This window comes from Leguminivora glycinivorella, chromosome 15 (assembly GCF_023078275.1).
Source record: "Leguminivora glycinivorella isolate SPB_JAAS2020 chromosome 15, LegGlyc_1.1, whole genome shotgun sequence".
Lineage (NCBI taxonomy): Eukaryota > Metazoa > Arthropoda > Insecta > Lepidoptera > Tortricidae > Leguminivora > Leguminivora glycinivorella.
In genome coordinates, this window is record NC_062985.1 from 945,205 (window position 1) to 959,281 (window position 14,077).

Sequence of the window (14,077 nt, forward strand, 5' to 3'; positions counted from 1 at the left end):
AAAGTCACGTTGCGTAGCAGACAGACTATTTTATGAAGATAATACTAAAAACAGAGAGGACTAATATAACAAGTTTGCGGACAATCTGCGCCTTTAGTGCGTTTTCACATTATCCTATCAGATATCGGATGCCTACATCCGAAGGATTTCAATGGAAAAAATCCAAGATGGCGCCTGTAATGTATCGGTCCTAACCGATACATTACAGGCGCCATCTTGGATTTTTTCCATTGAAATCCTTCTGACATCCGATATCGGATCGGATAATGTGAAAATGGGTGAATCAACTTTTTCTTGTCTGTTATTGCCATGGTTACGGTCCCCTGAGTCACGCTGGTTTTATAAAAAATATGCTACCTACTGAAATTATGCAAGCATGCATGTAGTCCATGTTTGTAGGTGCAAATTAAGAAAAGGGCTCGTTAAAACCAGAAAAATGCATGTTTGCATAGTTTAAGTAGCATAATTTTGCATAAAACCAGAGTGACTCTGGGGACCGTAACCATGGCAATAACAGGCAAGAAAAAACTGATTCACCCAAATGGACTTAGACTTTCTATAATGTAGCGTAGCGTCCACAAACGGTTCAACTATTCATACTGTCAATTATTCACGTTTACATCAACGTTTGATACAACTAAATTTCTGAAAGTATTATCTTCATTATCGTAAGCATGATTTTAAATTGTTTTTCCATGGATTGACTATAGGTACCTAAAAGTAACTTTAATAACTGAAGAAATATTTATAGTATTTACATATATTAGTGACCCAATATCATCGCTCGGCGACGAACTATCGCTCACGCTAAGTTTCATCGCGTCTCTATTATTTACCCACTCAATTGCTATTAAATTTTCAATGGCCTCTATTTTCAAGTAAAATAAAGGTGACAGCTGGTAACTAGAGTTACCAAAAGCAACTGAGGTTACCAAAATCAACTGAGGTTACCAAAAGCAACTGAGGTTACCAAAAGCCACTGAGGTTACCAAAAGCAACTGAGGTTACCAAAAGCAACTGAGGTTACCAAAAGCAACTGAGGTTACCAAAAGCAACTGAGGTTACCAAAATCAACTGAGGTTACCAAAAGCAACTGAGGTTACCAAAAGCAACTGAAGCTACCAAAAGCAACTGAGGTTACCAAAAGCAACTGAGGTTACCAAAAGCAACTGAGGTTACCAAAAGCAACTGAGGTTACCAAAAGCAACTGAGTGGTTACACGAGCGCGACTATCTTTTTATTCCTTTCTCTCGCCGACAGCTCATCGCTTACTCGTTTTTGGTGGCACCAGTGCCTTAGCCTGTCCGATGGAAACATACTTAATTACTTAATTTATAGCGAAATTGGAAAAAGCATGACCAATCCTTGAATGGAAATGGTGTACCTATCTAAAATCACCAACTGAATACTAGTGTTAAAGAAAATATTGCTAAAAATATTTAGATAATAAAGATAAATTTGTTTCACAGAAAATTGTCTTAAATTAAAACCATAACAATTCTCTTATACAGAGCCACTGCATTGGTGGACCTGAATTTTATTTTTCTTCATTTTACTTTCAAAATAAGCATTATACAGAGTGGGGCCTGTAACAAAGGCGAAGAATTGAACTCTAGGCTATTCTTCTTATACTGATCAACATTTGTTCGGTGACTTTCAAAAATAACTTGTATTTTGATTTTTATCACCATTGAAAGATTTTTCTAAGAGGTAATGTATTGCGAATTCTGTTAAGTCTAAAGTGTGACAGACAACGTCAATGACAACAATAATGGCGTACATTGAAGCTAATATTTATTTTGTATGAAAAATTAAAAATTTAAAGACTTCATAATTTTTAAAAGTCACTGAACAAATGTTGATCAGTATCAGTATAAGGAGAATAGCCTACAGTTCAATTCTTCGCCTTTGTTACAGGCCCCACTCTGTATAATGCTTATTTTGAAAGTAAAATGAAGAAAAATAAAATTCAGGTCCACCAATGCAGTGGCTAAATAATTCCTGAGACCCAAATGCAATATAAAGCTTTTTATGTATTCTTCTTAAACATATTAAAACTGCGAGCACCTTAAGTGTCTCCGGAAAGTAGAAAATAGTGTACCTGTTGTCTAATAAACTTAACTTAGTATTTTACGTTTCATTCTCTGCAAGAGGTACAGTTTTGTTTAGAGCACTGTGTGGATAAAAAAGATGTTTAATAGTAGATATAACAAAATATAAGTAAAAAAAAAAGTCAGCCGGGTTATTTGCGTCTGGTGGGATAAATGCGTCTTTTGAACATATTTTTGAAATAGAATATACACGGTGCTCGTGAGCATTGTGAGACATTTTAACAGCATTTAAATTTATTCCTGACATAATTTTAAGACTAAAATGTCATATTATAATTTTCTGGATTTCGCCTAGTTTCAGAGTAATCACGAATTGAAAAAAAAAAAATATTCAGTACAAAAGTGTATTCGTGTTACTCAGTACAAGAAGCTTTTTTAATAGCGAATAGTCTCACTATCCTCAATGATACTCGTAGATGTCAAAAAAGAGAATCCAAACCTTTTAAAATTTAAGGTTTTTTTTTTAATAAAAACGTCAAACTTATTCAAAGTGCTAGGTTTAGTTGAGCTTTGGTGCGAAAAATAACGACCTCATGTGGTCGCGACCCTCAGCCATGAGGAACCGAGGAAGAAGAAGTTTTATGAATAACATTTACGTTTTTATGTCAAAATACATTCCAAAATAGTAAAAAAAAAACGTGAAATTTCTTCATCTGGTATTTTTTTTTTCTTTTCGATTTTAATGCTCATGAGCACCGTGTATTACATATATGATAGCCGAATAAAGTTAAAAGTTTGGTGACCATACTTCGAACTAGTTTCAACGTACAGGATTGCAATTAAATAGTTCTCAAATGTTCAGTTTAGAAGATATCATCAAAAAACGCATTTACTCCACCAGACGCAACTTTACATATTGTTTTATAAGTAGAAGAGACAGGAGTATATAATAATTTGTAGTTGTTATAGTTTATAAACGATAGTTATATTATGTGTTAGTAGCAGTTTGTTTAAGTAACAACCCAACAGTATTTAGACGGCATTGCGCTATGTTAGTTAGTAGGTAGTAGGTAATAATAGTTAACAAAATTATATACGTGTACTTTCAACAGCATTTAAATTTTACCTACACCATTATAATAACCAGCATCAGCAGGTAACATATATTAATTAGATTTTAATATTAGCCTTGGTATTAATAACCGTGTATTTTTGTTTAGGTATGTAATTAATCATAAATTATATTGTAGGTATATCGATTTACGAGTAGAAATTTTGTTTTGCTGCGTAGAATGTAGAACAACTAGTTATTATGTGTACGGAAAATAATAGAATATATTTTAGTGTAGGTAGGTAGATTAGACGACATAGATAGAATAGCGCAGCATGGCGAAGCTAATAAGCCCTTAAAATTAATTAAAAATCTATAAAGTAAATTTAAAATAATTAAGGTCAATGTGTCTCTTTGAAACCAACGTCAGTGAAATTTTACAACCCATAGTGAATGCCAATGTAGTTGACGCGTCCTTTTTACAACTGTTATCTATAACTTACTGGCGGTTTTGAACACCTTTTAAAGAATTTGACCTTGCATAATTTCCCTGTCGTGTATTTTCTATGTCAGTGTTGAGTGGTGCATTCTTCAATCCAAACGGCATCCTTTGTGATTCATAATGCCCTTCCTTACTTTAGTTGAAAGCAGTGTAAAGATTTATGAAACCGCCATCATTTGTATTATCTTGGTCGCTATATGTACATTAATATTCATTTTTCATGCGTTTATCACAAAGTATGTAATCTTTGTAATGAATAACAATGCTGCAAAATAAATTTAATGTTCTGAAGTACATATATTATGCTTCTGAACATATTGAGAATTTTGGCTCCGTTTTTTGCCTGAGTAAATCTATAAACAACCCGTGATTTTTTTTTGTATTTAAAACCGAGACCCAAAAGCGATCTCATCGTCATTTAAAAGCTTAAAGACCAAACCATAAACCAGTCTGAACATAAAGTAGGCGACCCCCCTCATAGCCTGGAAGCTAGCATGGCCTTGGTGTCGTCGTAGCTGCCCCTGTCGAACTGTCAACCAAACAATCAGACGATAGGCGTGTCCACAGGGGACCTGTTCGATATGCTGCTGCCGATGCTGACCATATACCAGGAGTACGTTAGGAACCACCACTACTCGCTGCAAGTGCTGACGGAGTGTAAGCAGAGTCAGCCGTTTGCGACGCTCCTGGCGAGGTTGGAGAGCAAGCCGGCGTGCCAGGGGCGGTCGTTGGAGACGTTCTTGACGTATCCTATGCATCAGGTATGTTTGATACATAAAGCGAGCTGTAGGAAGCAATTTATTGTACAAGAAAATAATACAAATCCAAAAAATACGTGTTAGTACAAAGGCGAACTCATCCCTTAAAGGTTGTAGTGTAGCCTTCGATTAATGCCCAATATTTCTGGGTTAAAGTATTTAAAACAAGTATTTCCCAGAAGATAAAGTTCTATTTGACCTTAAGCAATTATTCGTAAAGAAAGTCACATATAATAACTTTCTATGGATAATTGGATATGTCCTTGCCTTTAGGAGTCAGAGTCGCATTAGTTCTACGAACCAAATAGCTCCACTATTGCTTTTATGCAATCTATCAATAGTTCCACAGACTACAACTATTCTTCTGATTCTGATATGAAAAATACATTCACAAGCTAACAATGGTCCTTCGAACCATATAACCCAGCAACCTCTTGTTCAGATCCCTCGCTACATCATCACGCTTCACGAGCTGCTGGCACACACGCCGCATGACCACGTGGAGCGCCGCAGCCTGCAGCACGCGCGTGCGCAGCTGGAAGAGCTCTCGAGGCAGATGCATGACGAGGTGAGGTGTTTTCCACTCCAGTGTGTGAAAGGGAAAAGAACCTTGTCTTGCTTACTTGCTGCTTGATCACCCAGCAAAAAGAGCCGTCGAGGCATTATTCCCAAGTACCTTTCTAAGGTGTTTTACTCTGGCGTGTGCCGCGTGTGAATGTGTGAAAAGGATAGCCCTCTGTCTACATCATCACCTCTCTAGAACATCTTAAAATAGTTATTTGTTATACAAGGCGGCAAAGTTGTATTTTAACGCAGAGTGTGGAATTGAAAAACGAGCAAGTGAAAGGGTTCTATAGGTTCAAGAATATAATCCTTAATTTGCGAGTTTTTTAACACACGAGAATTAAAATACATTTGCACCCGAGTGTAACACAAAACTTTTCCCCTCACTACAGCGAGGAAACTACAACGCAAAAAATGCGTTTATCACTGCTTCCAGTAGTTCCACTACTTTATTACTAGATTCACCTACTTTTAGCAATTTTGAAGCAGTTAATTTGACTTAATTCAAGGTCAAATTGCTTTACCCACTAGTGGATAAAATGCGTTTTTACCCGCTGGTATTAAAGGACAAAACACGTGTTTCCGAGCTAGTGAGGGGAAAAGGTATTTTACTGTGAAGTTAATGTTATTACTTATCATCTCTATGATATTGACAGGTGAGCGAAACAGAAAACCTTCGCAAGAACTTGGCCGTGGAGCGGATGATAATTGAAGGCTGCGATATTCTGCTGGATGTCAATCAAGTCTTCATTAGACAAGGTAATACTTTCCTACATAACACTTAATGGTACACAAAATTCAAATTTAGAGCATTTTTGATGTTGCTCTGATATATGTCAATTGGATACCCTTACGGCCCAGCCACGACATTGGTCTAAGCGCGGCAGCGGTGAGCGGCGGCCATATATTGGAGCGAGACACAGCGATGGGACTTTTCATTCGCACGTATGGCTGCCGCTCACCGCTGTCGCGCTTAGACCAATGTCGTGGCTGGGCCGTTAGGATCATAGACAGAATTAAAAGATGGAAATGAAACTTTTATCACGAAAAAGTGCGATAGTTAATAAGTAACTTACATTTATAGTCTGTAGATATTTAAATAAATGTAAACAAAAAATAAATAAATAAATAAATAAAATATACCCTCAAAAGGCTCCTTCAGCCAGTTGAGGGTACCTAAGTGAAAACATTACATGACCAAAATAAGAAGGTTAATACAGTTTGCTCAATGATAGATCCACTTTGTTTTGTATTTGGTTGGTTAACCGACGTATGTTGTAGGTAACCTACCCAAAATACACAAATTATTCCTTTACTCTTTTTAACTACCTAAAAGCACCGATTATAGAAGTACCTATTTCATGATAACATATCGCTATTCCTCAGGAACGATCTCGCAAGTGGTGGGCAAAGGCCGCCGAGCGTCACTCCAAGCCCGTCAGGCGTTCCTCTTCAGCAACCACCTCCTCCTCAGCACCAGAGCTACAGGAGGAAGACTGCATCTCCCACCCACTGGGAGACTGCCACTGCATGACGCGTTGTTGGTTGAGGATCCTAGCAGTCATGATGACGATGGTAAATGTCATAATCATCATCAATTTTCCAAGAATCATTGCTATTATTTCTGCTAGACATGCTATCTATCACAGATGTCATATATACCATAGATCAAGCAAACGTATCTACTTAGCGTGTCAAATGAACTCAGTGAAATCCACTGAGTTGTCCGTCTTTACTCGCAGCTTGCAGCTTTCGGGCGTCAATTTTTGTAAGTTGAAGTCAACCAAAACATAAAAAAGGCCTCGTTACGTGATATTCAATTGCAACAACACAAAAATTATGAACAATCAAGAGCCTGAGACATATTTAAAATTACAGGCAAGAATCAACTTCAGTACAAAATTTGACACGCTCGGCCCCTATACAAATATATGAATTTGTTTCTTCTATCTAAATTAAGTTCTGTGCTATCTATATATGCCTGTCGATAACTAGAGCAGTCATGGTGACGATGGTAAAATAGATAAGCAGTTGTATTTAGGTACATTTCAAATTTCAAGGTTCCTTATATATTCTCAAGTGCTGCGTGCGACCTTCAATACGGAGGTCGCGGGTTCGAACCCTGGCTGGTACCAATGAGTCTTTCCGAAGTTATGTGTAAAATGTTAATTGACATTTGCAGTCACTTTTCGGTGTAGGAAAATCATCGTGAGGTAACCGGACTAATTCTAATAAGTCCAGTTAAACTTAGTCTGTTTTCACATTATCCGATCCGATATCGGATGTCGGAAGGATTTCAATGGAGAAAATCCAAGATGGCGCCTGTAATGTATGGGATATCGGTCCTACATCCGATAACAGATCGGATAATGTGAAAACACACTTAGGGTTGCACTGTCAGTTGGCAGTTGCTTTCGTAAATCTTGGAATTTGTTGTCAAATCTACCCCAGGTTCACATGAACCGTGGCGAATGCCGTTATAACGCGAAGAGGATGATGATGAGGTTCCTTATGTTCTCATAACATATTATCCTGGTTCTAATTAAGATCATCCCACTAGCTCTCATAAAAATAAAAATTAAAATCTCCTTTGTTACGTCCTAGGAAATTCGAATAAGATTGTTAACGCGGACTGTTACAACAGAATAACTTTTGTTCATTTTCAGATTCAACATCCATCTGTTCTTCCCCAGGAGGCGACCTCTATCAAGGGAAAGACTTCAAGATCCTTGTTGAGGTCAAGGGTGAACAAATCTGTGCTCACTTGGGTGAGTGCTATGTAAAACGTCTGATGATATTTGTTGATTTGTAGTAGTATGAGCATAGCATAGGTTATTTTATTGGCAGGATTGTCACCGATGTCACCATTTATACCAACGAATTTAATTTATGAAAACTAAAGAGTACCTCCTGGTACAGTCACCGGCGTAAATAAGTGATGATTTTTGTACCTTTTCGTATTAACGTCTTGTTCGCAATGTGATACGAAATTGTCAAACGATTAAAAGTGTTTATCAGGAGTGAATAAAAACCAAACCAACTATTCAAACTGTAGATTTTTGTACAACTTTTAGTTAATTAGGGTTCCGTACCAAAAAGGTACAACAGGAACCCTTATGGTGCGACTCTGTCCGTCTGTCTGTCCGTCTGTCACATTGTTAAATATCTCGAGAACTACTTATGCTATCGATATGAAATTTGGAATAGTTATAAACATTGTGAACCTCTACAAGTTGAAAGAATTTTTTTTTTAATTAATTAATATAAATGATAGAAAATGGCCAAAATGAAAGGGGGTCAAACTGAAAATTTCAAGTAAGTAGGTCAAGTGGGGTATCGTTAGAAATAGCTCAAACTGTAAATCTCAAAACTATTTTTTATAATTTTTTGGTTGTGGAAAAAAAATGTTTTTTGAAGGAAAATGTAAAAAAAAATACCGTTCCCCCCCCCTTATCTCCGAAGTTTACCAACATAAATTTATGAAATTTTCACCAAACATGGCTATTATAATGAATATTACAGGAAAAATAAAATCGTACACGTATCTTGAAAACTTTTTTTTTTTATTTATAAAAAACCTTTCAGATTTACATTTTCAATTTCAACACCCTTGCAGGTGTTTATTGTACCTGTATTTTGTAACAAAATAACAATGAAATTACCTGCTTTCAAATAGAGGCAAAATGGTTAAAATCGGTTCACGCAATAAACAATTATTCTATAAAAATCATCTTCCATACTAGCTCGCGCGCATTAGTTTACTCAATTTGCCGATAGATGTCGCTGTACGTTGAACGCTCATTTCCTACATCGCGTTTTTCCTGATATAATGAGGTCGGTTCAGGAGCGTCCTTGCGACATGTCGTAAGTCGTAAACTATTGAAGTCGAATAGTCTTGATTTTATTTGGACGTTGTCTAACAATAAAATTGTATATTAAAATATTACTTGTTATGTGGGAAATTGAGTCTTGAGGGATTTAGGCAAATCTGTAGAGTTCTATGAATAACATTTTGATGATTCAACTATTGAAAGTTTGTACGGAACCCTCGGTGAGCGAGTCCGACTCGCACTTGACCGGTTTTTTTTTAATGTTTCCGGCATTGGATTGTTTCCTTGTTTTGGAACCCATCACCAAGGAGTTGCATAGTTGGCTTTAAATGTGTTTGGGCCCGTTTTTTCAAAGTTGTCCACCCCACTTTTTTGTAACATGGGTATTTTTTACGCGATTCATACTCAGAATCGCGAGGTCTTTCGATCCTGATACGAGAAAAAAAATGTCCCAAGATTTCCATACGTTTTTCAAACCTTCCATTCCGTTACCGCCATACAAAATGTATTGAAAAATGGTAACGGAATGGGAAAAAAACCTTGGGACATTTTTTTTCTCCTATTAGGATTGAAAGAGCTCGCGATTCTGAGTGAAAACCACATAAAAATTTCCAAATCCCAAAAAAAAGTGGAGTGGACAACTTTAAAAAAAAAATGGCCGGTTTATATGTGTCAACAGTGGCAGCAACTTTGGAAGAGAAAGCAGCGTGGACCTCCGAACTGGCGCAATGCATGGAGAGCGCAGCGTTGACAGAACTCCTCAGGGCTTGTGGGTCATGCGGTGCCGCCTCGGCTAGTCTACCTGCCTGTCGGTCTGATCGGGCTCTGTTTACGGATGACGTGGATATACGATTCAGCAGGTAAATATATTTTTAAGGTAGGTAACTGATACTAGCAATGTATGAAAAGTGACAGTGACTCTTAAAGAGAACGGTAGCCTAGACCTCTGACCTTGCGCAATGTGTGGAGAGCGCAGCATTGACAGAACTCCTCAGAGCTTGTGGTTCATGCGGTGCCGCCTCGGCCAGTCTACCTGCCTGTCGATCTGATCGGGCTCTGTTTACGGATGACGTGGATATACGGTTCAGCAGGTAAATATATTTTTAAGGTAGGTAACTGATACTAGCAATGTATGAAAAGTGACAGTGACTCTTAAAGAGAACGGTAGCCTAGACCTCTGAACTTGCGCAATGTTGTGGAGAGCGCAGCATTGACAGAACTCCTCAGGGACTGTGGTTCATGCGGTGCCGCCTCGGCCAGTCTACCTGCCTGTCGATCTGGCCGAGTATTAATTTAATACTTAATATTAAAATTGACTACCGGCAGTTATACTCAGTTTGTTGTTGTCGATAATAACCTAATTCTTTTGCATTATTTCAGAACGTTGAATTCATGCAAGGTGCCACAGATCAGATCAGCTACACCACAACGGCTACTTCAAAGACTTACAGGTGAGCCGACAGGCACTATTAATCCTTCGTCTGTGTTTGATAAGAATCCTAACAGATGGCGTTGGACTTTAAAAAATTATGTCAAAGTTAATTATTTTATGACAATTTAATGACAGAAATAGACGACGGGTTAAAAAGACAAGAAGAACTATTTTAGAATCTGAAGAAAAATAAATTATTGGTCTTCCACCTACATTATTAACTTCCATTATTGGTAATGCACCGACAAAAGCAAAGCTCTAAAGTAAACATGATGCATACAATACAGACACGAGTCCTATTATTGAACTCTAATAAAGGGAAGCAATTAACTCAAATATTGATGTTTCATTTTGAATTCTAAAGCTTGTCGCTCCACTGTATGATACTGTTGATCAATTAAATTATTACGAAACAATTATTTTAATTGCTAACAAAATTGTACCTAGTCTTTGTTTGGAGGATCGATATAAAATGTCTCATTGTGTCTACTGTCTAACTACTATATTGTTCATATTACATATCTCCACTAATATCATCCATACATATAGGACAGTTTTTTTTTTTAGTATGAATAGGTAGACGTTTGACCACGATCACACCTGATGGTAGGTGATGATGCGGTCTAAGGTGGGGCACGCTTACCTATGAGATACCTATTTACTCTTGCTTTAAAGAGACCTGGATTGTACTCATGTGGAAACACAGACTCAGGCAGGGCATTCCACTCCTTGGCGGTTCGCATAATAAATGTTGAACCGAAACGCTTAGTGCGTATTTTTGGAATACTAACCGTGAAGCGATGCAAGTAACAGTCGGCGAACATTGTATGTGTGTATCCCTTGGATACAAAATTATGAATATTTTCCGAATCTCTCTACATGTTTGGATGCACCATTGTTATAGTTGCCAGAGTCGATCTAAGTTGCCAAGCAGACCCAAAAGTTGTTAATAAATAGGGGTTTTCCACACTTGATCTTTGCAAAGACTGAACTGCAAATAATTAAAAAGAATGTCCTGCTTTCAGACCTCCGTTTCCTCTCAGTGGATTTCCTCAACACATTTTTACTGACATACCGAGTTTTTACCGACGGCGTGACGGTCCTCGAAGCTCTGAAGCAGGTCTTCTACGAGCAGTCAGCCCAGGAGTTGGAGCTGGCTCCACCACCTGATGCTACACGAAAGACCAGCGCCGCTAGCTCTGTCTCAGGCAAGTTCTTATCTTTGTATGAAAAGTGGCAGACCTTTCAGTGGAATTTAGAAAAAATCCTTACATTCCTTTACCAACCATACGTTCACTGAAGATTTGTCCGCGAACCCCTAAAGCAGGTTTTCTACGAGCAGTCAGCCCAGGAGTTGGAGCTGGCTCCACCACCTGATGCTACACGAAAGACAAGCACCGCTAGTTCTGTCTCAGGCAAATCCTTACTTCTGTACTCGTACAAAAAGTGGCAGACTTTTCAGTGGAATTCGACATCCCTACCGACTATAAGTTCAATGAAGATTTGACGGTCCTCGAAGTACTAAAACAGGTCTACTACAAGCAGTCTGTCCAGGAGTTGGAGCTGGCTCAACCATCTATTGCTACAAGGAAGACCAGCGGCGTTAGAACTGTATCAGGCGAGTCACCATACGCTGTATGAAATTTTTGGCGAATATGTTCCGAAATTGTATAAGTTAATTTTAGAAACCTCTTTATGTATCCAACGTTTTCATGAGAGCTTTGTATATTTCAGGATACGGATCTGAATTCAGTGAGAGGGATTGGCATTGGAAACCTTCAAGATTAAAAAGTAAGTGTCACCTACTAATTACTCGTAACTATGCCTCCTTTTTGTAGTTTTTGGATACTTTATACATGTCTTTATATTAACGCAGGTGAGGAAGACGACAAGCTTTCACCATATTTAATGGCACCATCACGACGGACTTCCTCAATAAGCGTATGCAAGGTATTTATATGTTTTTATCACTTCTGAATTCGATTTGGAACTTGTTTGAGCAAAAACACGTTACAAAGCTGTTTCAAAGGAAACTGCTACTAGATTGTGCATGTAAAGTTTTACCCCCTTATTCATAAACGTACTCTAAAGTTATCAAGCCGATAAAGTTCGTTTGTCCCTTTCCGACGTATTGGTGTGATAGAAAGGGACAAACGAACTTTATCAGCTTGATAACTTTAGTGAACATTTATGAATAAGGGGGTTAAAGTCTACGGTTGGTATAAGTAAAAGTAGGCTCGTAAATCTCGTAATAGACAAACAGTAAGTAACGCTGATGTTACAAATTAATATTTTTACCGGATTGTATTCTCACCATGCTTACAAAAGGAGGAGGAAAAAGAAGAAAAAGATGAAAAAGACAACAGTCTCTTGACCATCCCTAAGATAATGGCCACGTCATCTAGCAATGAGACGTTGAAAGGTATGTCTCTAATTTCTGAAGAATCAATTAGGTCAACTGTAAAATCTTGTGAAAATCATCAAAAAATTGGAAGTTAAACTACAAATAGCTACAAGTGTAGTACGAAATGGTTTTCCTTGGTATTTTTCCGGAAAGGTTTGTATTTGTCATGCTAGTTCAGTCAATATGTCAGTACTCATTGTACTGAGACTTACTGAAATAGCATGCATGACACGTTCGAACGTTTCCGTAAGAATACGACGGAATAAACATTTCGCACTAATTACATCTGTAGTGTTAAAAACATCCATCATAGTTGAATCGTTATATTGTTTTGAGGCGTTTAAATAAACTAAATAGCAAGATAAAGTAAGCAAGGGACTCTGTTGTTGTAATATAATGATATACAAAGTCAGTCAATAAGTTCTTTGTTCAAGTGGACCGAGTACTAAAATTTTTGTATTTTTTTATTTTATATTTATAAATATTTAAAGGTACAACCCCAACCTCCCCCGGTGGTATAAGCTCAGTGACCCTAGTTGGGACCCCAAAGAAGTCCAGCCCGGAACCCCCAGATCCTAAAACCCGAAAGTCTCCAACTAAAGACAATGATGCAGCAGCAGCCATCATGAAGGTTGAGAGTATAGAGCTGGTGGACCAGAGCGATGAGGATATCAAGTATAAGGAAGAGGAACAGGAAAAGATTCTTCTAAAGAAGGAGGAGAAGTTTAAGATATCGCAGAGGTTTTCGGACGTAAGTTTCATTTATTTCATCATTTGGCGTGTAAGTAGGTACATTACGGTTGCCAGTCTCATAAGAGTCACGAAATTTAGTGCAATAAGTAGTTTAGTAGAATTCACTTAGTGCAATTAGTAGAATCGACTAGGCATAGTAGGTAAGTATGCAGAATCCTGGGCGAATCTTGCTTTTATCATTAAAAAAAAAATAAGTCATGGTTTTTTATTCTAAATACTGAAACAATATGAAAGAAGGATTATTGGTGATTCATTTTCACATGGTCATTGATTTAGATGTCTAACTTGCTTTCTATCATTATCGTTTTGAAACTGATTAAGTAACAAACGAAAGTTGGACATATAATAATATATGTACAGTGCAGAGATACAATACCTTTTGATCGATGATTATTATAAAATGACTAGGTAGGCACTGCAAGGCCTCTGCGCCGACGAGGCAAGAAAGTATCACGTGAAAGTTTAGTTTGTTTCACAGCGAGTCCGCACCATGTCGCAAAGTCCTCGACGGCTGCTGCCGGCAGCGGCGACGGCGTCTGACGCCCGGCGTCGCTCCGAGGGTGCGCGGGAAGCGGCTGCCGCCGCGGAAGAGAGCCGGCGGGCTTCGGACACAGGACGATACACACCAAGACGGTCTGTCAGGTATGGCCATCGTTTGTGAAATTTGAAGAAGGATCACCTAAACTGCGCATTAATTACAAGATTTACTTATATTACAAGATTGTTATTTAA

General features: G+C 37.9%; 1 protein-coding gene across 1 annotated transcript in view; it reads left to right on the plus strand.

Annotated features, from left to right (window-relative positions):
- Nucleotides 1–14,077, plus strand: part of LOC125234160 (ras-specific guanine nucleotide-releasing factor 2-like) — a 109,602-nt gene that overhangs the window by 86,643 nt on the left and 8,882 nt on the right. The window contains 13 exon segments of the mRNA XM_048140364.1: nucleotides 4,172–4,365; nucleotides 4,805–4,930; nucleotides 5,583–5,685; nucleotides 6,313–6,501; nucleotides 7,593–7,694; nucleotides 9,436–9,616; nucleotides 10,137–10,207; nucleotides 11,214–11,396; nucleotides 11,923–11,979; nucleotides 12,065–12,129; nucleotides 12,523–12,610; nucleotides 13,084–13,343; nucleotides 13,824–13,987. Of these exon segments, the coding sequence (XP_047996321.1) occupies nucleotides 4,172–4,365; nucleotides 4,805–4,930; nucleotides 5,583–5,685; nucleotides 6,313–6,501; nucleotides 7,593–7,694; nucleotides 9,436–9,616; nucleotides 10,137–10,207; nucleotides 11,214–11,396; nucleotides 11,923–11,979; nucleotides 12,065–12,129; nucleotides 12,523–12,610; nucleotides 13,084–13,343; nucleotides 13,824–13,987 (1,783 nt within the window).